At 38.0% G+C, this 24,639-nt stretch overlaps 1 protein-coding gene and 1 non-coding gene across 2 annotated transcripts; both read right to left on the reverse strand.

Annotated features, from left to right (window-relative positions):
• Positions 1 to 244: 244 nt before the first annotated feature.
• TIMMDC1 (translocase of inner mitochondrial membrane domain containing 1) lies at positions 245 to 23,321 on the reverse strand. The gene is made up of 8 exons (XM_046003281.1): positions 23,179 to 23,321; positions 22,853 to 23,060; positions 20,323 to 20,488; positions 16,977 to 17,065; positions 15,988 to 16,055; positions 6,923 to 7,001; positions 2,962 to 3,072; positions 245 to 398 (listed from the first exon to the last, which is right to left on the reverse strand). The coding sequence occupies exons 2-8, from the start codon at positions 23,044 to 23,046 to the stop codon at positions 248 to 250; spliced, it is 858 nt and encodes a 285-aa protein (XP_045859237.1). The 5' UTR covers positions 23,047 to 23,060; positions 23,179 to 23,321; the 3' UTR covers positions 245 to 247.
• On the reverse strand, positions 11,710 to 11,896 carry LOC123941132. The gene has a single exon (XR_006818216.1). It is a non-coding gene; the product is annotated as a U4atac minor spliceosomal RNA (small nuclear RNA).
• Positions 23,322 to 24,639: the final 1,318 nt, after the last annotated feature.

The raw sequence follows: 24,639 nt of genomic DNA on the forward strand, positions 1-24,639 counted from the left end.
CCTCTCTCTCTCTCTCTGCCTGTCTCTCTGCCTACTTGTGATCTCTGTCTGTCAAATAAATAAATAAAATCGTTAAAAAAAAAAAAAGCTCAATTCTTGGTTAAAAAAAGATAAGAGCAAGTCACTGCCACTAGAGATGCCAGCATTTACACCTGTCAGCAGGCTGACCAAGGAGAAGCCTAGCCATTGGCATTCAATGGACACAGATCCCTTTAATTCACCAATGAAAGTCCAGTCCAGAACATTTTCAGTCTTTGTCTTGTTTATTTGTTGATGAAGGGTTTCTAGGAAGATTTAGCAGTGCTTCGATTTTCTGGACATCATCTTTGGATTGATTTTTCTGTAACCTACTTTCAATTTCTTCAGGGAGGAGCTCAGTAAATTGTAGTCTGGCTTTGCTGTAATAAAAGAATGAAAAGAATATTATCATGTACTGCTCTGTTTTTTAGTTCTTAGATTTTTTTTAAAAAGATAGTATTTATCCATTCTCCCTGTGCCTTATGAGCAAACATTACTCTTTGTACTTCAAAAACAATGACTTTCTATGCTCTCCTAATCTGTTCCACTCACAGGCTGACTACGATTATTACATCACCAAAATGGACACTGCTGTGGCAGAAGCTTTGATTCCTAAAATATTCCAGAGTTCCTGCAGGGGTATTATGCAAGAACTAAAGCACCCCCAGCTTAAGTGTGAGCCTTGCAAACTGGCTGCCCTCTTGCCCTCAGGGCCAAGGGCGGGGTGGGGGGAGGTGATGTGAGCCCCCTGCCACTCCATTACCTCTCTGTTGCCAGATGTTAAAGGAACTGCACAAAGGCTGCAACAACGGTAAATTCAATATGGAAAAGTCAGATGGGACAACATTACTGATGTTATTATTGATGTATTTACAAAGAGTTAAAATCCAGTTTCCAAATAATAGATCAGTTCTTTTTCTAAATCTAGTACTAGCTTCTTCCTTTCTTTAAGTGATTATCAAGGTCATCCATGACTTTTTTCCCAATTCTTCATTACATGGTTTGACCATTTCTTCTTCTATATCTCCATAGCTAGTTCTCTACATTTTCCGCTCACTAAGGCAATTTTTTATATTCTCACTCTATTTGAACTTTCTATAGTTATTTTCAAGCAAAGAAGCAGGCATATAGTAAGTTCTTTAACTATGTATTGAATTAGGGTGCCTAGGTGGCTCAGTTGGTTACGCAGCTGCCTTCGGCTCAGGTCATGATCCCAGGGTCCTGGGATTGAGTCCCACATCAGCCTCCGTGCTCAGTGGGGAGCCTGCTTCTCCCTCTCCCTGCTGCTCCCCCTACTTGTGTATAAATCAATAAAATCTTAAAAAAAATAAAACCTATGTATTAAATTAACTCCTCAGGAATATCACATATATATCATAGACACAAAAATATCCTATATATTTTGACCCTTTTTCCTTCTAAAGTACCTTTCATTAATATAATTCAATTCAATTCAGTTTATTGTTTTTAATAACTGGTCAAATTTTCTAGTTATTTTTCTGGTTTCCTTTTTTTTATTAGGATACAATTATTGTCTGTTCATATTTTTCAAAACGTTAATACTTCTCCAACTCTCCGTATCAAATTCAAATACCAATATACTTTCCTTACTTTCCAACTCCTTTCTCAAAGCTTCCTTTTCTTAAAAAACAAACAAAACCAAAAAAAACAAGTTTCTTATGACACCTAAAGACCTAGAAACAAGCTAAACTATAAGCTTTCATGCTTATAATTCTCCACATCACATTTTATGCTGGCAATTAGAATTTTAAGTGCTTTATCCTACAACTTAGATAACTACATATTTCACCTACCCTCTTACTCTGGAGAAGAGGAGTGAATGGAACAAATATATACTGAGCATTGTGGTGTGATTCTGCCCTCAGAATGGCTAAGAAAACAAGAGGGCCTGAAGTTAAGTAAAATAGCCAAGGTCATAGAATTAATCAATAGCCTAATTGGGATTCAAGGTTTGTTTTCAAGGTTTCAGTGGCTGCAAAATCCATGCTTTTTCTCCTATAGAACCTAAGTCCCTGAACAACTGATCTACAGATATTAAGAATTTCCATGTGTGTATGTGTGTTTAGCACAAATGGAAGCTTCAAGTAAAAATATGGGGACAAAAAAACAGACTGCTTATCTATTCAACTACCAAAACAGCAGCAGCTTTCGTCAGTACGAAGGAAGCTAAGCCACGAGAATCCTTTGTACCAAGAGTGCCAGCTAGCAGCCTGTTACAGTCATCTTACAAAGAATCAGCACAAAGTCCACTCTCAGTCTGATAACTGGACCCCAGGGAGTGACTAGATGGCACAGGTCAAAGTTTTCCTCCTCTTCAGTAGCATCTAGTCCACTAACAGCCACTTTAACTACCTAATTCACGTGCATCCACAGCAAGAAGTGGAATCTTTGAATGTAGAGCCCTAACATGCTCTGTATTGTTCACAGATGCATGTGTAATGTGGGATATAACCTTTTAAATAATGCCAAGTGAAACTCACTCATTGCTGTCCACTTCTTTTAAGTAATTTCCTATGCGGTCAAGAATATAGAAAAAGAAAAAAATATGCAACCAAGTGAGGTTTGGAATATCTTAACTTAAAAATAAATGTATCTAAAGAATGTCCCTCATCAGATTAAAAATAAAAATAGTGTCTTTCCATTTTCTATTCCTTCACTAAAGAGATTAAAAAACCAGATAGTGTACAAGGTGAAGAAAATGAAACTCTTCTTCGAGATTTTTTTTTTTTTTTTAAGTAATCTCTACACCCAACATGGGACCTGAACTCACAACCCTGAGATTTAAGAGTGCTCCTCTGACTGAGCCAGCCAGGTGCCCCAGAAACTCATCTTTGAGTTGAGGGGCAGTTTAGAGGAGCTGGGTTAAGAGAGCATCAGGATGGCTAAGAAAGTCAGATACCCTCATCTTCACATGCTCCTTACCTTTCTTCCAGCTTCAGCTCATGGAGTGCCTTGCGATCCTTCTGTGTTCTCTCTTGGACAGTCTCACCATAGAACTTCTGAAATGCCATCAACAGACTTCCTACAGGAGTGCTGAGAGGGAAGCAGAGAAAGCTTTGGACAAAGGAGCCATTAGCCCACACACCATGGGAAGGTCTGCTAAGGCATGAGCAACACTGACTGATTCACTTCTTCTCTGACAGATATAGGAACTCTGACAAAGTGTCCTTGTCGAATGAAGAGAAAATTATTAAGGCAATTTCCTTTCTCCTCTTCTAAACAGTAGAGAAAAACAATCACTGCAACATCCTAAAATTAACTGGTATAAAAACAACAGGTCTATAAATTGGCTCTGTGTTTTATCATGAATGATAAACTGGGAAAATATATACTTATGACAGTTCTAGTAAGGAGATTTATACCAAAGATTTCTCAGAAGTGAAACCAACACCAGGAATGGTACTGAACCCAATAGGAGGCAGGAACTGTGGAGGACATTTTTGGTTGGAGGAAGGATACTACTAGCTTCTGGAGGTGGAACCACCAAAACATTCTCAAATTCAGAAGTCTGGCACAACAGTCTCACCTGTAATGTCAATAGTTACTATCAAGAAACTGATATAGTTAACACTTATTACAATAACAGAAGAGGGTTTGGTTCTTGTGTTCTTGAAGAGAAGGAGTTTTTGACTCTGATATAACTTAAATTTCCACAGACTGCAATGTAAGTAAGCTCATTCAAAAAAGTATTTTTGCTCGGGGCGCCTGGGTGGCTCAGTGGGTTAAGCCACTGCCTTCGGCTCAAGTTATGATCCCAGAGTCCTGAGATCGAGTCCCATATCGGCCTCTCTGCTTGGTGGGGAGCCTGCTTCTCCCCCTCTCCCTCTCTCTCTGCCTGCCTCTCTGCCTACTTGTGATCTCTGTCTGTCAAATAAATAAATAAAATCTTAAAAAAAAAAAAAGAATTAAAAAAAAAAAGTATTTTTGCTAAATGCATATGTCCACTGACAAACAGATAAAGAAAATGTGGTCTATACAATGGAGCACTATGCAGCCTTTAAAAAGAAGATCCTGTCACATGCTACATGGATCAACCTTGAGGATGTTATGCTAAGTGAAATAAGCCAGTTATAAAAGGACAAATATTATATGATTCCATTAATATGAAGTATTTAAAGTAGTCAAAATCATAGAAACAAAGTAGAAAGGTGGTTGCCAAAGGCTGGGGGATAAGGGGAGGGGAGAATTAATGTTTAATGGGTAAAGAGTTTTCAGTTTTGCAAGATGAAAAAGTTCTAGAGATCATTTGTACAAAGTGTGAATATACCTAACACCACTAAACTGTACACTTAAAATGGTTAAGATGATAAAATTTATGTTATGTGTTTTTAATGACAAAGAAAAAGAAATTATTTTGGCTTCTAATTTCAACAATTTTCCCTTTCAAACTAAGTTGGTATATTAACAACATAACAGGGAGTGCCTTGCTGGCTCAGTCAGTAGAGCATATGACTCTTGATCTTGGGGTCCTGAGTTCAAGCCCCACATTGGGGGTTGAGTTTGCTAAAATGCAAACAAAAAAACACAATATAATAAACATCATGTCAGCAATGGATTATGACATGCTGAATTTTTAAAAAGAATTTTAAAAAAGAATGCATGAATCTACAGTGTTACTTCCTCCTAAAAAGGGGATAGAAAAAGGGAGGGCATAGGTGGAGGGAAAGGGAGAACTCTTCTATTCAAGTAAATGCCAACTAACAAAAACAAAGAAAAGACAGAACTAACAAATCATTTTGCAACCATCTTTATAATAACTGATGACACCAACAATTATAATAGATCATTAAAACCACAAGAAAAAAAGATAGCTGGAGAACAGGCTATTCAATCTTATCCTATAGATTACTTGTTAATCACAATGGGCAAAAGATACCCTTAGAGTGGAGGAATTTAGTAGATACCAAATGTGGTAGGCAGAATTCTAAAATGGCCCCCCAAACTGTCCTGCCTTAATCCCTCAACTATAAGTATATTATACCCATGATTATATTACAAGGGAAAATTTTACAGATATAATTAAGGTTAGTAATCAGTTGAATCTGAGTCAATCAAAAAGTAAATTATCTGGATAAACCTTTAAAAGCAGAGTTTTCCTTGGTGGCAGAGTAGAAGTTAGAGAGATTCAAAGTATGAGAAGGATTCAACATGCTGGTTGCTGGTTTGAACATGGAGGGGTCACCATGAGAAAGAATGGGATGTCTCTAGAACAGTGGAACCTGGCTGACAACCAGCCAGAGAACAATGACTTCAGGCCTACAGCCACAAGGATCCTGTCCACAACCTAAATGGTTCAGGAACAGATTCTTCCCCAGAGCCTCCAATAAGAGCCTGACTGACCAACAATGATTCTGTCCTTGTAAAACCCTGAACAGAGAGAGTCCATCTGAGCCTACTCAGACTTCTGACCTACAGAACTGTGATGTGATAAACGGGTAGTGTTTTAAGTTGCTAAAGTTTGTGGTAATCTGTCACCCAGCAGTGGAAAACTACTGTACCAAGTCATTAAAATTAATTTCACCTATAATCGCTGATACAATACATCTTTTTTTATTTTATTTATTTGACAGAGAGAAATCACAACTAGACAGAGAGGCAGGCAGAGAGAGAGGAGGACGCAGGCTTCCTGCAGAGCAGAGAGCCCGATGCGGGGCTCGATCCCAGGACCCTGGGATCATGACCTGAGCCGAAGGCAGAGGCTTTAACCCACTGAGCCACCCAGGCGCCCCAATATATCTCTTGATACGATACACTGAAAAGGAAACAAGTTTACCTATATTGTGTTCCTGATGAAAATATTTAAGCTAAATCTAATCCTGGGGGGAATAATAAAAAAAAAACTGAGAAATTTTCTGGGGGGAAAAAGGCAGTGGAACTGTTCTAGTTTAAAAGAATCAAGGGGTGCCTGGGTGGCACAGTCAGTTAAGCCTTGGATTCTTGGGTTTCAGCTCAGGTTGTGATCTCAGGGTCCTGTGACTGAGCCCCATATCAGGCTCCGTGCTCGTGTGGAATCTGCTTCAGTTTCATTCTTCCTCTTCCTCTGCCCCTCCCGCTTGTACGCACTCTCTAAGAAATAAGTCTTTTTTTTAATAAAGAAATCAAAACCATAAAAACGATATACAATTGGATCCTGGGTTTAAAAAAATTATAATAATTAAAAGTTTTTTTTACTATGGACCCTATCTTAGCTAGCTATATTGAGTCAATGCTAAATTATTTATTGTGATGATTATACTGTGATATCACTGGCAAATATTCATCATTTCATCCTGGGAGATACATGCTGATATATTCAGAGATGAGGAATCATGAGGTCTCCAAAGATGTACCAAAAAGAAAAAAAGAGAAAGAAAAAGAACTGTACACACATTACACACATATACAGAGGGATATAAAATGAATACAGCAAATGTTAACAACTGGTGAATGTAAGTGAAGAAAATATGAGTGTTCAATGTACTAAGTCATTCAACTTTTCTATAGGTTCAAAATGTTTCAAAGTAAAAAGCTGAAGAAGAAAATTTTTTAAATTTATTAAACTAAACAAACAAAACACAAACAAAAAAATTTTTTTAAGAACATGCTTGTTAATTGTTTCTTATTCCTTTTTTCCTGCTCCTTGCAAATACCATTGTTCAAATTACAAATAAGTTCAGGTGTCAGTGATATATAAACAGTTTTTACTCAGTGACAACTGTAAGTAAAATCAACCATTTGGAGTAGAATTCGAATTTGACAGTCAAAGCCACTGCCAATACAAGACTGAAGACCTTTTATAGGTTTTAAGATTTAACACTGTTCTTTAGAAATGAATGAGATTTTTAACAGGTAAGGCATTAATGAATGTTGTGTTAATTTAGAATGAAATTGTGTTAACACTTACCCCAGCAAGGCTCCAATTATGCCACCAGCCACCAGACCATGCAGGCCCAAGTTTATTCTAAAAAGACCTCCTGTGACAGCTATTTTAAAGCAAACACACAGAAAAAACCCTGATATTAAATTTTCTTTAAACACTAGAATCTATCTTTAAAGTTCTCCTTCTATAAAAATGACATAAACCCCTAAGTAAGTTTTCTGAACCCAACATGAATATACCACCACGATCTCTTCCACACAGCAGGTTCAAAGGAAAACATTCCTTTTATAAACCTACTTTCTCCATCTGTTCTAGGGTCCAATCTCTTCTCATTCTCTTCTATGTTTGCCCACCTCCTCCTAAGAATCTGTAATTTCTTCACTTCCACCTCTTCCATTTCTTCCTTCTTCAAGAAAAGCTTTCCCCAAATAAAAACCCCAGTTTATACCTCCTCCCAACCCCGGCCTCACCCTTTCTTTACTGCTACACGCCTCAGGCAGGCCTGCAAGCGGGTATTTAGCCTACAGTGCCACCTGGTGGTCAGTGTAGAGGTCCTCTTTCCTTCCACAGGAATGCTCTATGATGTCATTCATTTTCCTCCCTCACCAGGTACAATACAACTAATGCCATCTCAGGTAGTAACATTGTTTAAAAAAAAAATCTGAGATCTATTTCTCTTATTTAAGAACTATTTATCATTTTTTCATTTTCTACATTTTAAAATTAACAAGAACGAAAATTATCTTTAATTCTATTACCCAGAGGTAGTAATAAATTTGATCTTTTTTTTTTCCAAACAAATCATTTTTAAAAAAATAAGATACTTTTTAAAAAAACCTATTAGAACAGCCAAAATCTAGGACACTGACAACACTAAATGGTGGCAAGGATATGGAGCAAAAGAAACTCTCACTCACTGCTGGTGTAACCCAAAATGGTATAGCCACTTTTGAAGACAGTCTGACAGTTTCTTACCATATGATTCAGCAATCATGCTCTCTGGTATTTACACAAAGGAGCTGCAAATTTATGTTCACAGCAAAATCTACACACCGACATTTATATATAGCAGCTTTGTTCATAACTGTCAATACTTGGAAGCAACCAAGACGTCCTTCAGGTAGTAATGCATAACCTGATATACTCAGACAATGAAATACATACATAATAGTAGGTTATGCATAAACTGGCATTCAGACAAAGCACTAAAAAGAAATAAGCTATCAGCTAATGAAAAGACACTGGAGGAAACTTGAATGCATATTATTAAGTGAAAGAAGTCAGTCTGAAAAAGCTATATAGTATTATATAACATTCTGGAAAATGCAAAACTATGGAAACTAAAAAAAAAAAATCAGAGGTTATCAGAGGTTGGTAGGTGGGGTGCACAGGTAGAGATTTTTAGGGCAATGGGAATGGTCTTTATGATACCACAATGATGGATATATGTCCTATTTGTCCAAACCCATAGGATGTATACCAAGAGTGAATCCTAAAGGAAACTATGGACTTCGGATGATAATGATGCATCACTGTACGTCCTTCAATTATAACTAATATTCCACTCTGGTGTAAAATGTTCATAGTTGGGGAGGCTACATGTAAGTGGGGAAGGGAGTACACGCAAAATCTTTGTATCTTCTGCCCAATTTTACTATGAACCTAAAACTGTATTGAAGGTGGGGAGGGAGTAATGAGGCTTATTAAGCTGTCAGCAGCCATACACCAAAAATGGAGTTGGACTCTTAATTACATATAACTATGTTTTCTGTGAATAAAGACAATTTACTTCATTTTTCTCATTCTTGGTACTTTTTGTTTCTTTTTCTTACCTGAATGTACTAGTTAAAGTCTTCAGTATAATGCTGAATATGACTGTATTCTTCTCAAATACCTAAATTACAAGCGTATACATCTGTGCTGTATTCCTAGTCTTAGGGGAAAATCATTCAGTCTTAAACATGACATTTGCTGCAGGTTTTTTCATAGATGACCTTCATCAGGTTAAAGAAGTTCCCTTTTATTCCTAGTTTGTTGAGAGTTTTTAATTCTGAATGTTGGATTTTTGTCAAATGATTTTTCTAAGCTAACCTTAAATTCCTTGGATAAACTCACTTGGTCATGATATAATAATCCTCTTTTGTTGCTGGATTTGGTTTACTACTATTTTGTTAAGGATTTTTGTGTGCATACTTTTTTTTTTTTTTTTAATAATCTCTACACCCAACATAGGGCTTGAATGCACAACCCTGAAATCAAGAGTCACATGCTCTGCCAACTTAGCCAGCGAGGCACCCTTGTGTATATACTCTTGAGTGATAGTGTTCTGTAGTTTTCTTTGTTGTTTTCATCCGGCTTTGGTATAAGGATAATACTAGTCTAACAGAATGAGTTTGAAAGTGTTCCTTCCTCTTCTATTTTCTGGAAGAGTTTGTGAAGGAAATTTCCCAAATACCCATTGAAGTCATCTAGTCCTGGGCTTTTCTTTGTGAAAAAAATTTTAATACTTTAGTTTATTAACTTATTATGGACTATTCAGATTTTCTATTTCTTGAGTAAGTCTTGGTAATTTGTGTCTTTTGTTTTTTCTTCTTGGTCAGTCTTGCTAAAGTTGTCTATTTTGGGGGCGCCTGGGTAGCTCAGTGGGTTAAGCCTCTGCCTTTGGCTCAGGTCATAATCTTAGGGTTCTGGGATCGAGTCCCACATTGGGCTCTCTGCTCAGCAGGGAGCCTGCTTCCCCCCTCTCTCTGCCTGCCTCTCTGCCTACTTGTGATCTCTCTGTGTGTCAAATAAATAAAATCTTAAAAAAAAAAAAGTTGTCTATTTTGTTATCTTTTCAAAAAAGCCAACTTTTGGTTCCACCCATTTTTTTCTTTTTCTTTCAATTTCAATGAGTTTTGCTTTAATTCTAATTTCCTTCTGTCTGCCTACTTTGGGTTTATTTTGCTGCTCATTTTCTAGTTTTTAAAGGTAGAAGCTTAGATTGTTCATTTGAGATCTTCTTTTATAATGGAGATGTTTATAACTATAAATTTCCTACTACATACTAATTTGGGTGCATCTCAGAAATTTTGACATGTGTTTTCATTTTCATTGAACTCAAAATATTTCCAATTTATCTTGTGATTCCTTGTGGTCTATGGGTTATTTATAAATATGTTGTTTAATTACCAAATACCTGCGGATTCCCCCATCTTTTTTCAGTTTAATTCCACTGAAGTCAGAGAAAATACTTTGTATGATTTCAGTACTTTAAATTTATTAAGACTTGTTTTGTGGCCTTATATACAGTCTGAAGATTATCCCATGTGCACTTGTAGAGAATGTGTATTCTGCTGTTGTTGGGTAGACTGTTCTATAGATGTTAGTTCATACAGGTTGATAGCGTTGTTCAAATATTCTACATCCTTGTTGATATTTCCTCTAGTTGTCCTATCCATTACTAAAAGTGGCAATTAAAGCCTCCAACAACTATTACTGAGTTGGCTATTTCTCCTCTGAACTTAGTGTTTGTTTCATGTATTTAGATGCTCTGTTGCTAGATGCATTTATGTTTATAAATGTTATATCTCCTTGATTAATTGGTTCTTTTAACATTATAAAATGTCCTTCTTTGTTGCTAGCATTTTTATATTAAAGTCTACCTTGTCTGATACTAGAAGAGCCACTCAAGCTCTTTTCCTTACTATTTGCATAGTTTATCTTTTTCCATCATTTTACTTTCAACTTACTTGTTTCCTTGAACTAAAATATGTCTCCTGTAGACAGCATACAGTCGATCTTTTTTTAATGGAGTCGGACAATTTCTGCCTATTGATTGCAGTGTTTAATCTACTCATATTTAATGTTATTACTGACATAGCTGGATTTAGGCCTGCCATCTTACTATCTGTTTTCTATATACCTTATTTCTTTTTGACCTTGTTATTACTTTAAAAAGTTACTTTCTTATTACTTGCTTTAGGAATTACCCTATGCTTCTTAATTTTATCACAATCTACTTCAGATCAGTAACAATTTTTGACAAGTAACATGTACAAAGACTGTTCCAATACAGCTCCACTCCTCTCCCATCTTTGTACTATTATTGTCACTTACATTATGTATATATGTTAAAACACAACAATACAGGGTTATTATTTTACACAATCATATATAAAGAAGGGAAAAAGGAAAAACAATGGGTTTATGACTTCTTTTCTATTAACCTACATATTCACCATTTCTAGTACTTTTCATTTCTTCCTGTCAAGTTACTACTTCATCACAGCTCCTGTTGGAAATATGTTCCAACATGCTTCCATTCCTTCCCTCTCATTTGTGCTATTAATGCCATATACAGTTTTAAACATGCTATATGTCTAATACTTCAATTTTATTATTATTTTATGTATTATTTTTATTATTATCTTTTATATCAGTTAAAAGAAAATATATATTTATACAACCTTTAATAATTACTTATATAATTATCTTGACCAATGTTCTTTAACACTTCATGTAGATTGAGGTTACCATCTGGTATCCCTTCCTTTTAGCCTGAAGAATTTCTATAGAATTATGTAAGGCAGTTCTGCTAACAATCAATTTTCTTTCTTTGTTTATCTGCCAATGTCTTTATTTTTGCCTTCAATTTTGAAGAATGGTTTGCTAGATATTGAATTCTTGGTTGACAATTTACTGTTTTCAGGCCTTTGAATGCCATTCTACTGCCTTTTGGCTTCCATCATTCTGATGAGCAATTGGCTGTTAATCTTATTGGGGCATTCCCTGTATGAGTTGTTTTTTTCTTGTGGCTTTTAAGATTTTTCTCTTTCAAAAGTATAATTATTACATGTCTAGGTGTGACTCTTTTCATGTTTATTCATCTTACAGTTTGTTGAGCCTCTTTGATGTATGGATTAATGGGTTTTTTTTGTTTTTTTTTTTTAGGCGTTAGCAGTACTGCCCTCACTAGACATTCATTGGACAGTAGCGCAACCCCAAGAAAAGGATGGTTGGATTAATGTTTTTCAACAAATTTGGGAAGTTTGTAGTCTTATTTCTTAAAATACTTTTTTCTGCCCCTTTCTCTCTTTTCTCTCCATCTAGCATTCCTAGCAACCTGCTGGTATTTGATTGTGTCCTATAGATTGCTGAGGCTCAGTTCACTTCTCTTCATTTTGAAAAAATTCTGTCCTTCACAGGCACCTGAGTGGCTCAGTCAGATAAGCATCTGCCTTCAGCTCAGGTCATGATCTTAGGGTTCTGGGATCAAGTCCAGTGTTGGGCTCCCTGGTCAGCAGGGAGTCTGCTTCTCCCTCTCCCTCTGCCCCTACTCACCACTCATGTGCTTACTCTCTCTCTCAAATAAAATCTTTTAAAAAATTCTGTCCCTCACAAGAGACAATCTATATTGGTATATCTTCAGGTTCACCAATTCTTTCCTGCTACTTTAAATATGATGTTGAACTCCTCCTCTCCAGCGAACTTTTAATTTCTATTATTGTATTTATCAACTCCAGAATTTTTATTTGATTCTTTTTTGTAATTTCTGTCTTTACTGACACTCTCTATTTGATAAGTCACTGTCATCAAACTTTTTATTTCTTTAAAAATGGTGTGAAGCCTTTTGCCTGCTATGTTCAACAGATGGGTCCTGTCAGAGACAGTCCCAATGACTGCTTTTTTTAATCCCATTTTTGCATGTCTTACAATTTGTTTTTGTTGAAAACTGCATATTTTAGGTAATAAATTACAGCATCTCTAGAGTTAGGACATCCTTCCAGGGGATGGCTATAATTCTTTGTTTATGTAACAACTTGCCTGGACCAATTCTAGGGAGTCTTTTTTTCTGCAGACTACAGCCACTAATGCCTTTCCTTAACTTTTATCTTTATGCCTGGCTTCCTAGGCATCACTCTGGCTTAAGAAGTCATCTAATGAGTCATCAGAGGTTATGCTTAAACATCTCAAGTGAGTAAGGTTTCTATCCCTTGCCAATGTATCTGTGGTTGAAGAATGCATTCAAAAATTTATAAATCTTTTCTGGCTTTTTCTTTTGGTGTCCACAATTAACCCTTACAATTAGCTAAAGATAAGCAGCTTGCTAGAGCCCTTACCAGTCTCTCCTGAATTTGCATAAATACTTACACATGTGTGCAACTTTCCAGCATGCTAGGAATAAGTGGGATCTTATTAAAGACTTCTTGGGCTGTCTTGTTCTCTAGATATCCCTGTTAAGATTCCACCTCCTCTGCCAGGCTATTCCTCACCTCAAATAGTAACAAAACCTCACGTTAGGTGTATGACATTATCCTTCCCTGTTGCAATTATTTTCAGCAATACCCCTGGGCTTGGAATTTTCTGATCTCTGCTCCAAATAAATCCAGCCACCTTAAGGAGCAGAAGCTGGTTCTCCAACCTATCCTTGTGAAATTTCTGCATCATGGAGCTGTGGGTTAGAAGGCAAAAGCACCCCTAGGCTGAAACACCATAGACGCTCAATGTTCTTAATGAGACTCAGTATAAATTCTTGGATAAATGCTTACTGATCTGTTGGGTCCTTGTGGTCAACTTCTAGCATCTTTAAATGGTTGTGTTTGTTAATTCTGTCCAATTCTATTATTGCTTTTTGTAGAGAGGATTTGCCAAACTTCTCACTCAGCCAGTCCAGACGTCAAATATACATTTATAAATGTCCAGATTGAGTGCCAAATAATAATAATGAGAGGAGATATCCTTGACCTGATTCTGACTTCAGGGGAAATTACTTTATGCTACACTTTTAAGTTCAATTTTGGTTGCTGGTACGAGATAAAAACATCTATTGTATTAGATGTGTTTTGTTTGTTTGTTTTTTAAAGATTTTATTTATTTATTTGACAGAGAGAGAGATCACAAGTAGGCAGAGAGGCAGGTAGAGAGACAGGAGGAAGTAGGCTCCCTGCTGAGCAGCGAGCCCCATGCGGGGATTGATTCCAGGACCCTGAGATCATGACCTTAGCTGAAGGCAGAGGCTTAACCCACTGAGCCACCCAGGCGCCCCCTAGATGTGTTTTTCTATTCTTATTATTTTTACCAATTTTTAAAAAGATTTTATTTATTTATTTGTCAGACAGAGAGTGAGCGAGCACAAGCAGGGGGAGCAGTGGTAGAGGGAGTAGCAGGTTCCTTGCTTAGCAAGGAGCCTGATGCAGGACTATTTTTTACACTCAATTTACATTCAAGAAACATCTTTCTACTCTACTCTGCATCAAAGAGTTGTGAAAAAGGCAAAGACTTCCTCTGGTCAAGTAAGTCATCTAGTAGAGAAGCAAAACAACAGCTATAACATAATGTTTTAACTGCTTCAATTAAAGTATTTACAGTAAATTATGGGAACACAGGGGAAAGACACTTAAAAAGATCCAAAGACAAGAAAATAGGGGCTAGAAAGGATGTCTAGGGAAGCTGAAGCTGACAGATGGGCTTGAAAGGTAGGTCCAATAAGAGCTGAAAAAATTGTCTGTGGGATTGAGAAGACAGGTTCAAGAAGATGGACCAATACATGTAAAGCAAGATTATGTTGGGTTTGGGAAATCAGAGTAGAGTCATAGGGTGGAGCAAGAGCAGTATATGGGGGCCAGATGAAGAATCAACATTAAAATGATGGGAAACTTTGGAAGAAACTCAAGCAAAGAAGTGTTACAATCATATTCGTATTTCAAAAAAGTAAGGCACACTGTAAGTGGAGCACATGAAGACTAGAAACAGGGAAGACCAGACTGAAGCAGTGGGAAAAGAAGAGGAGCTGAGGGTCCATATATATTAAAGGAATATAACTGATAGGACTAGAACCTTGGAAAGAGGGGGATAAAGGGAAGAAGCATATCATTGCTTAGCTTTGTTGCTGTTGTTGTGGCTTTTGTTTGTTTGTTTGTTTGTTTGTTTTTTAATTTAACAGGGTAGAAGATAGAGAACCTAACAGCAGGAACAAGTATGGAAGCTAGAGGAGAAAAACAGTTTGGTTTGGATATAGGCATTTGAGTCTACAGAGTACCCATGGAAAAATGGTTGCAAGTTAAAAAAGGGGAAGTTCTAGCTGCTTCAATGCTATTAATGCCTATTTCTAATTTTGTATTTTAAAATGTTGCCACTCAATTGTTAAGTTCAAATTATGTGTATGTGTGTTTGCCTGTGTGTATATACATATACACAGAACATGTATATGTGTATGTATATACACAAGGAGAGCATGCACCCCAAAAAGAGCACAAATGATAAAGCAAATGGGCTAAAATGTTAACAACAGTTGAGCCTCCATAAATAAAGGCTATATGGTGTTCCTTTTATTACTTTTATTTTTAAAACTCTCTGTAAGCTTGAAATTAATTCCAAATTAAACATTTTTTAAATGTTACATACACTATATGTATGTTTTTGTATGTGAGAGAATGTACACGAGTGAGTGAGTGCTTGAGTGTATATGGCACTTTATTCGCATTTCTGGAAATGACATTTCAATACTTTTTTTAACGTTCATTTTAAAGAGGTCACATTTACCGGAGGCATAGAGCTTTAAAATAAAATCCAAGCTCTTACCATGAAAAATCTGGTCCCTTTCTACTTCACTTAACCACTCTTATCTCAAAGCCACTCTTTCCCTCACTCACTATGTTCCATTCATATTATCCTGCTCTTGAGAAACTTTTCTTGCCTTAGTGCCTTCATCCTCAATGTTCCCTCTGCCTAGGCTACTCTTTTTTATAGGGCTTACTTCTTCCCGTTTTTCACACATCAGCTTCAATGTCACCTCCTCATAAAAACCTTCTCTGATCACCCTGACCATCCCACTGCTTCACCTATTTGCTACCTTTTATCACAGCAACCATTCTCCCCAACCACATTAGATGGTAAACTCCACGAAAGCAAAGACTCTTTCTGTTTTGCTCACCAAGTATACCAAGAGCCAAACATAATGCCCTTCATATATTTTGCAAGAATGTTGAATGAGATGTGATAAGAAGCTAACCAAAAAATTCAGTAGCTCTTATTTATAAGTCCTTAAATATTTTCCAGACCATATTTGAGAAGACTGAAAAACATAAACAAGAACAGAAATGTCTTACCTCCTGCAATGACAAAATGGCTTAGGGCATTTTTATTTCGGTACACATTTAGACCAGTGTTGACTGTGCTGGGAAGAAGGGAGAAGGAAGAAAACATAAAATTTAAAGCATATTCCCCTTACTTTTTTTTTTTTTTTAAGACTTTATTTATTTATTTGACAGAGAGAGAGATATCACAAGTAGGCAGAGACGCAGGCAGAGAGACAGAGGGGGAAGCGGGCTCCCTGCTGAGCAGAGAGCCCGACGTGGGGCTCGATCCCAGGACCCGGAGATCATGACCTGAGCCGAAGGCAGAGGCTTAACCCACTGAGCCACCCAGGCACACCATCCCCCTTACCTTCTTGACCATAATTTCCACTAAAGAAGTGCCCACTATGTCAATTCCTGGTCTTAGTCTAGGCCCTGTCAGTGTGTTCCAGATTACTAATATGCCTATGGGTTTTCTAGGTGACCCACCTTCTGCTGAAGAATGAATCATAGAACAGTCAAATTTCTGGAAAAAATACTCACTTAGAAAAAGAAATGTAAAGGGGCGCCTGGGTGGCTCAGTGGGTTAAGCCTCTGCCTTCGGCTCAGGTCATGATCTCAGGATCCTGGGATCGAGTCCTGCATCAGGATCTCTGCTCGGTGGGGAGCCTACTTCCTCCTCTCTCTGCCTGCCTCTCTGCCTACTTGTGATCTCTGTCTGTCAAATAAATAAATAAATTCTTTTTTTAAAAAAAAGAAAGAAAAAGAAATGTAAAGAAGAGTTTTGCAGAATTTCTCTTACTTAGAAACCTTGTACCTTTTTGAATAATAGTAGACTTCCACTCATGGATACAAAACCACATTTGGCCCAATCTTTTACACAGAAAGATAAAAGTTCTTGAGGAGAGAGTATTATGAATCACTTTCATGTGGGTATTTAGTTTTTAAAAATCCCACTTGCTCAAAAGATGTGCTCCTAAAAGAATACCAAGAGCCATTGTCACGATTCAAAGAGCACTTACTTGAATATAGTCACAAACACTGTAGTTCTCCAGCTCCAGCGCCAGCCATACCGGATGAAGCCTCGTGTGGCAGCACGATGTGCAGATTGCTAAAGGTAATGAAAAGTCTGTGAGGTTCCAGAACACCCTGGTACCTTCTTTATTCTGAAACTGTGGGAGAGGGATGTTGGCTATGGATTAGGCAGGAACACCTAAACAGAAACATCCTACAATCTCTAGAAATATCATTGTTTAAGTGGTGAAGCTAAAGTGAAAATCCCACATCATCCTATTCCATCAGGAAATGGAAAAGGCACTAAGAATTGCCAGTGTCAACCAAGTAACCTAACAATGAGGCATAAACTGACAATCTATATGGTAAATGCCATGGCAGATATAAAGTTAATGGTAGACATGTTTTTTATATTCAGGAAATCTTGGGAAAAAGAAACCATAAAATTAAAAAGCACAACCAACTAAGTGGTAAATTAAAGGGAAAGGATGATAGTAAAATAGATAGGCAGGAAAGGAACAGAGAAAGAAAAGAGAACTGATATTTACCGTACATCTTCTATGTAAAAGTTACATTAACGTATTACCTCATCTAATCTTTACAACATTTTTTTCAGGCAGGTGCTTCAGTTTTTACTAAAGTAGAGAGAAGAAGTTTCTTACCAGGATCACTCAGACAATAAGGAATAAAGTCAGAATTGGAGATAGGTCGTCTGTCTCCACAGCACTTTTTCACCACACACCATAGAGCAAGTCTGCTATAATATTCTGAGGATATGGTGTAGACTTTGAGAGAATTCCCAAGTTGATCCTTAACTACTATATGATATTGGGCAAGTCAAAACTCTCTGAAGAGTATCAGGATGGCCTCATGCCTTTATATTTTGTTTTTGTTGTCTTTTTTTTTTTCAAGATTTATTCATTAATTTTAGAGAGAGACCATGTGAGCAGGGGGATGGGCAGAGAGGGAGAAAGAGAATCCCCAAGCAGACTCCCTGCCTAGCATAGAGGCCAACACAGGCCCCAATCCCACAACCCCGAGATCATGGCTTAAGCAAACACCAAGAGTCAGAGGCTCAACCAACTGAGCTACCCAGGTGCCCCTGAACTCCTGGCTTTTAATAGGTGGATAAATAAATAAATAAATATAATATAAAAGTGTGTAGGAATATGTGTATAGAAGTACACATGAACACACACATTTCCCAATTTTGTCTACCAGGGTCCAAAAGCCATGATAACTCTATAAGCAATGAGTGCACCCAGCATCAAATCTTAGTTTTAAAATACCATTTTTCCACTAAAAGAAACTAGAATGCTTTGGTGATAACTAATTCTGGGGCTGGTGCTGGGAAAGTAAAAGATGAGCCAGCAACTGCTATGCTCAAAAGTAAACATATGTTCAAAGAATGATGGGGACAGATCAAAAAGACAAAGGAGCTAGTTTGAAGGTCTCCAACTGTCCAAACCTAGGTCAACTTGAGTTAGCTTCACGATAAATAATGGTAATAATGGATTATGAACCTATAGACTAAAGTAAGAATCCATGAGCCCACGCTGATATAAATAAATCATAAAGAAACAAATACAGGAGGAGGGAAAGCTCTTCCTTAAAGCTGACTACTAAAAAATAAATATAGGAAAGATGAATTAGAAAATAACCATATAGCAACCACCACAGTACCAACTCTTTCATGTAAGAGTAATCACTGAATGCTAAAACTAGAGCACAGAAATTTGTGGAAAAATAGGATATTTACATAGTCTCAAAATATCTTATAAGTACCCATAAGAAACTTACTAATTACAAGGGGGAAAAAAAAGTAATCTTACAGTGGATAAGCCAGCAAAGACCATCTCAACCAAGTGCCTAAAGTATATACCATCAGCAAAGAAACAAAAGATACTATGTGCTCCTGGTATCAGGTACTAAGAAAAAAACATCAGTTCTAGGATTTTTTTTTTTTAAGATTTTATTTATTTATTTAGCAGAGAGAGAGAGATCACAAGTAGGCACAGAGGCAGGCAGAGAGAAAGGGGGAAGCAGGATCCCTGCAGAGCAGAGAGCCCGATGCGGGGCTCGATCCCAGGACCCTGAGATCATGACCTGAGCCAAAGGCAGAGGCTTAACCCACTGAGCCACCTAGGGGCCCCCTAGGATGTTCTTGATAAAACTCAGAGCTGCAATCTAATCATGAGAAATCGCTAAACAAATCCAAATTGAGAAACATTCTACTAAACATATAACACAGAATCTTAAAAAATGTCACAATCGGGCACCTGGGTAGCTCAGTGGGTTAAGCCTCTGCCTTCAGCTCAGGTCATGATCTCAGGGTCCTGGGATCGAGTCCCGCATCGGGCTCTCTGCTTGGCAGGGAGCCTGCTTCCCTCTCTCTCTGCCTGCCTCTTTGCCTACTTGTGATCTCTCTCTCTCTGTCAAATAAATAAATAAAATATTTAAAAAAAAAAAAAAATGTCACAATCAAGAAAGTTAAAGAACGGTTCTAGAGGCATGCCTAAAGAGGCATGAGAGGCAAATTCAACATCTGATCCAGAATTAGATCCTGGACTGAAAAAAAAAAAAATTATTTACTTTTCAAATAAATTATATTAGTGGGCCGACTACCAAAATTTACATAAAGCCTATAAATAAGATAAAAGTACTGTATCAGTGTTAATTTCCTAATCTGGATAATATATTGTGGTTATATAAGATAAATGTCTTTGTTTTCAGGGAAATGTATGCTGAAGTATTCATCACGACTATACCCTACTCCCTAGCAGTCACAAATAAATAACAGTATGCATTATACAGAGAATGATAAAATAAATGCAATAAAATGTTAACATTTGAAGAATTTAGGTGAAAGGTAGAGAGGAATTCTTTGTACTACTTTTGCAACTTGCCTTTAAGTCTGACATAATTTCAAAAAAACCTCAAAACAACCCTCAGAGCTGTAACTTCCTCACTTACACAACAGAACTGATATATACAACAGAAATGATATACAGATCTAACAAACGAGTTAACACTGCAGTTATAAATGCTAATTATTGTTTTAGTGTTAACTACTGTCCTCCATGGAGGCTCTGTGAATGGGGTTAATATGCTACAGCTAACCTTGATTTAGCTAAGGATTAGAAATATATTTCAGAAAGTAAAGCCATGGTGGTAATCCCTCTGAAGAACAGTGGTCTGACAAGCCATGTGTATGCACTTTAGCGTTAGGACTTCCATTGTTATTAAATATAAACTTTGTTTCTCTTTCTGACATTGTAAACCCTTCCAATCCTCCTACCTGAGTAAATTGCAAACTGCTGTGCCCTCAAATACTTTGAGAATAGCAGTACTTACCACAGCATCAAACCGGTTATGATAAATTTCTGCTTGGCTCTGCTCAACATACCGCTGTTTAGCATGAATAAAAGCTGGTATTCCCCCATATGCCCAGCCAATGATGCCTGCTGAAAGTGCCGCCTTATAAATATTCTCAAGTTCCTTTGAAGTTCTCTGTTGTTCACTAGGACATCAGAAAGACAATGTTGTCTGAGATCAATTTATGGATACTACTCTCCGAAAGTATGTTCAAGATTATCCCAATACCAACATCACATCTTTCATCATGGGCAGAATCTTCTAATAAATTAAATCTTCCGATGAATTAAATAGCATGGTTATATTATAAGTACCTCAAATCTCAGTCAATTTTAATCTACACTGTTAAAAATTAGGCTATTAGTTGATCACTCTTGGAAAGACAGTGACTAGAAGGGGCACAAGGAGAGCTTTTGAAATGCTGCTTAGTCTCTCGGTATTGGTATATAGTTTGTGAAAATTCACTGATCAACGTACTTATGTATATTTTTCTAGGTGCATATTATATTCCAACAGAGTTATTTTTTTTTTTCTCCCTAAGGTGCTTTTATTAGATGACTATTAAACTCAACCACATCTCTGGAAGCAGGAAGAATTTGTAAGCTGGATCCAAAGGTCAGTATTTTCCTTTTTGAAATTTTTAATAAGGATTTTATTTATTTATTTATAGCAAGAAAGAAAGTGCATGAGCACAAGTGGAGAGAGGAGAAGGTGGGGGGAAGAATCTCAAGCAGACACCTCACTGGGTGCAGAATCTGATCCAAGGGCTTGCTCCCACAACCCTGAGATCATGACCTGAACCAAAATCAAGAGTTGGACACTTAACTGACTGAGCCGCCCAGGTGCCCTGTCAATAACATTTCTGAAATCAGAATCAATGAGTCTTTACAGTTCCTACACCTACAAGAGAAATCTAATTTCTTAGAAAACTGTAATTCTTCTACTTATGTCAATAGGAAAAACTCCGGTAATTTGAACCCTGTATTTATCTTTTATAGTGAATAAGATCAAAAACATTTACATAAAAACTGGTATAGGGTAGAAGTCAGAAGAGAAAATATAAAAGAGCTTAAAACTTAACAAGCCAGATGTATATGCTTTGCCTCCTTTTTGCTCCCTGAAAAATTCCATGACCTGGGTGATATTTATCCCCATTTTGCTGATATGGAAATAGAGGCTCGAAGTCCTATGGTTGGCCCAAACAGCTAATGAAAGTGAAGAAACAGCATAGGGGTGGAAAGGACCTAAACTACAAATGGCAACATGGTTGTGGTTCTGGTTCTGTCACCCACTGATAAGTGACCCGCAGCCAGATCACAATCTCTATAAAGCTTAGTTTCCTCATCTACAATTGAGGGGAGCGTGGAAATTACACTACATTACCTTCAAATTTATTTCAGCTCCAGCATTCTGTGGTTTATAAAGCTGGTCAAAATAACCCTCTTCTCTTATGCACTACATAGGATCTTTCACACGTATCTCAACTATTAGAAGGAAGAACGAGAAAGGCTGCCTCATTGTCTTTAAAATGAAGATGAGGGGTGTCTGGGTGGCTCAGTGGGTTAAGCATATGCTTTTGGCTTGGGTTATGATGTCAGTGTCCCCAGATGGTGGCCCATGCTGGGTTCCCAGTTCCTGCCTCTCCTTCCGCCCCTCCCCCTGGCTCATGCTCTCTTACTTGCTCTCTCAAACAAACAAAATCTTTTTTAAAAAAGATGATGAAATCTCAAGAAAGCAGGTAAATACAATTCTGTCAACAACCTCAGCAACATCATAAAACTTCAAAGTTAATTTAACCACTGGATAACACTGTAGAATGGTAATACACTCCATGAAGGGGCAAATTTTTCACCAGTAATTGATAAATGAATAAATGATGAAATGAATGAATGAATGAATGAATAAAATATCCCGAGTTTCTCACTACAGTTAATTCAATTTGAAAGGTTATCCTTTATTCTGAAATAACCTTATCTGTTAATCCAGCTAATATCTTTTTTCATAAAATGAGAAATTATTTGCTATTTTTTATATATCCCTCATTTGATAGAATAAAAATTTTACAGGTCTCTTTGCATTTCTTCAACCTTCATTTCTGAGAGAAGCAGGGGTTATGGCCACAAAGTATCAGTTTGGGATACAGTGAAATATGAAAAAAAATACTGGAGCGGAATCTTGCAGATGTGGATTCCAGGGTCAGTCCGGACACTAATTAGCTCGGTCCAATTCTTCTAATTTATAACGCCAAGGGATTACACTAAAACTATATTCCCTAAATACCCCTAAGAGCTGGAACATGTAGAGTTTCACCCTTACAGTCTAAAATTTGTCCTGTCAATCATCACAACTACCAAATGACAATGTCAGGATACAAGCGTAGGATACAAATATTACAACGCCAAATCTTATTTAAAAATAAACCACATCCAGGGGTCCTTCACCCCAAGAAGACCCAGGTTTGGGAACACCTCTTCGTAGTCCCCTCCCCACAGACCCTAGGCACTTTTACTCTTTGACAAACAGGTCCCGGAGGCGGTCCCATCCGGATTCCGAGTACTCGGGCTTTAGGACGTTAGAAGACAGCTTCTGATTCTCCGCGGGAGCCTCCGAATCCGCGGCCACAGCTCCCGCAGCAAAAACCCGAGGGCAAGGACTCAGCTGCCTGCAGGGGAAACTCTGTGGCGCTGGCCGCCGCACCTCCATGGCCTTCTCCGAACCTGCGGACAGACATACGCTTGGGTTCTCAGAGCTGCAAGGCCTCCCGGAAACACGGTGGGAGGACAGTAAGGAGAACTGCAGTAATGAGTCGGTGAGCACCCGTGCGCTAGGCCCCACCTAATCTGCTGCCAGACTCTTCACCACAGCTCTGGACATCCTCGTCTTCCGTGCGGTTGCTCACTTCGGAGGACCTTGGCTACACGAGACAGGAAGTTCCACCCTCACTGGGGCAAAAGCCAATGGGCGGGGAGACGGCTGAGCCCTAGCGAAAATACTTCCGGGTGGAGGCGGGACGAACCCCAGCGGAGTCAGGCCCCTCGGAAGCGAGTTGATAGCGAGTAGCCCCGTTAAGCGTTGCGTGGGCCCGCTTCCGATGTGTTTTTTTTGGGTTTCTCTCGGTCTCCTGGGCCGCACAAACCGGGTCTAGGGCTGGTTCCAGGCGGCCAGATGTTGTCACAGGCTGAAGTAATCTAACGTGTTTAAAACTCCGGAAATTCCACACGAATGAAAAAGAAAGTGCGGTATTCAATACTAGTGGAATGGGAAAGGGAAAGACAATTTGCACAAATACAACAAGCCCAACCTGTCACCAACGTGCGGAAGCCTCCCGGGCTGGGCGGAGATCACCCATAGTCTTCAATTCTGGTTTCTGGAAAGAACCGTGATAGTGAAGATGGGTCTTGGTGCCAGATACACAGAGATTTCCAGAACGCTTTTTTGAAGAATCAGCTTTGGGTGGTTCTTCGTAAGATGGATTTTACTCCCTTTAGTTGATATGCCTACTGTTGCTCGAAAGGCAGGACAACTTACGGAATTTCTACCAGGTGTTTTTCTTTGATAATCCAGCAATATAAATATAAGCGCAGCTTCTGCTAACATATGCTTCGAGGTATAGTTTTTATTAAAATGCATGCATCTAAAATATTCCCAAACTGGTTTGTGTAACTTCATTTTACTGGCAACCAAACATAGTCCGTTATTTTTTGTCAATCCCTACCCCTCCTTTAATCCTTTCTAGATGTAATTCAAAACTGCTAAACTCATTAGTAGAATACAGCAAGTAGAATTTTGGAATTTGAAAAAAATAATTGGAATTTGATAAGACCCAGAGGAGTGACTGACTACAGGGACTACCTTAATTAGTGGCAGTCCCCTGGGAGACAAGATTAGATTAACTCCCCATAGCACTTAACTACATTGCATCACAACTTCCTATTTGCTGATGTGTCTCAGTAGACTAATTCTGAGTTCAGAGACCAGGTATATTCACCTCTGTATGCCCAAGACCTAGCATTGTGTCTGGCAGGCCAGTTGGTGAAGGAAGAATTTAGATCCCTTTACTCCTGGCTTTGACTCTAGGTTACTGATTATCCCATATAGATACCGGTGGACACCAGGATAAAGTCCCAAGGCCTGAAAGTCCAAGAGAATGGCTGTGAAGTCTGCAGTCTACATGTAGAAAAAGTTGAATGCTTGTGATGATTCCAGAATAATTCTGGGATGAGGGAGGACTTGGAATTGTGGCGCAAGGATGTTGGGCAGTTACTACCTAAGTCATTTGTATTCAACACAAATGTC

Source organism: Meles meles, chromosome 4 (assembly GCF_922984935.1).
Source record: "Meles meles chromosome 4, mMelMel3.1 paternal haplotype, whole genome shotgun sequence".
Classification (NCBI taxonomy): Eukaryota; Metazoa; Chordata; class Mammalia; order Carnivora; family Mustelidae; genus Meles; species Meles meles.

Coding starts and splice junctions, on each gene's coding strand:
- TIMMDC1 (XM_046003281.1), bottom strand. CDS start 23,046: ATGGAGGTGCGGCGGCCAGCGCCACAGAGTTTCCCCTGCAGGCAGCTG. Junction 17,066..20,322: donor ATAACCGGTTTGATGCTGTG/GTAAGTACTGCT, acceptor CATTACCTTTAG/CAATCTGCACATCGTGCTGC. Junction 399..2,961: donor GAGCTGAAGCTGGAAGAAAG/GTAAGGAGCATG, acceptor CTTTTATTACAG/CAAAGCCAGACTACAATTTA.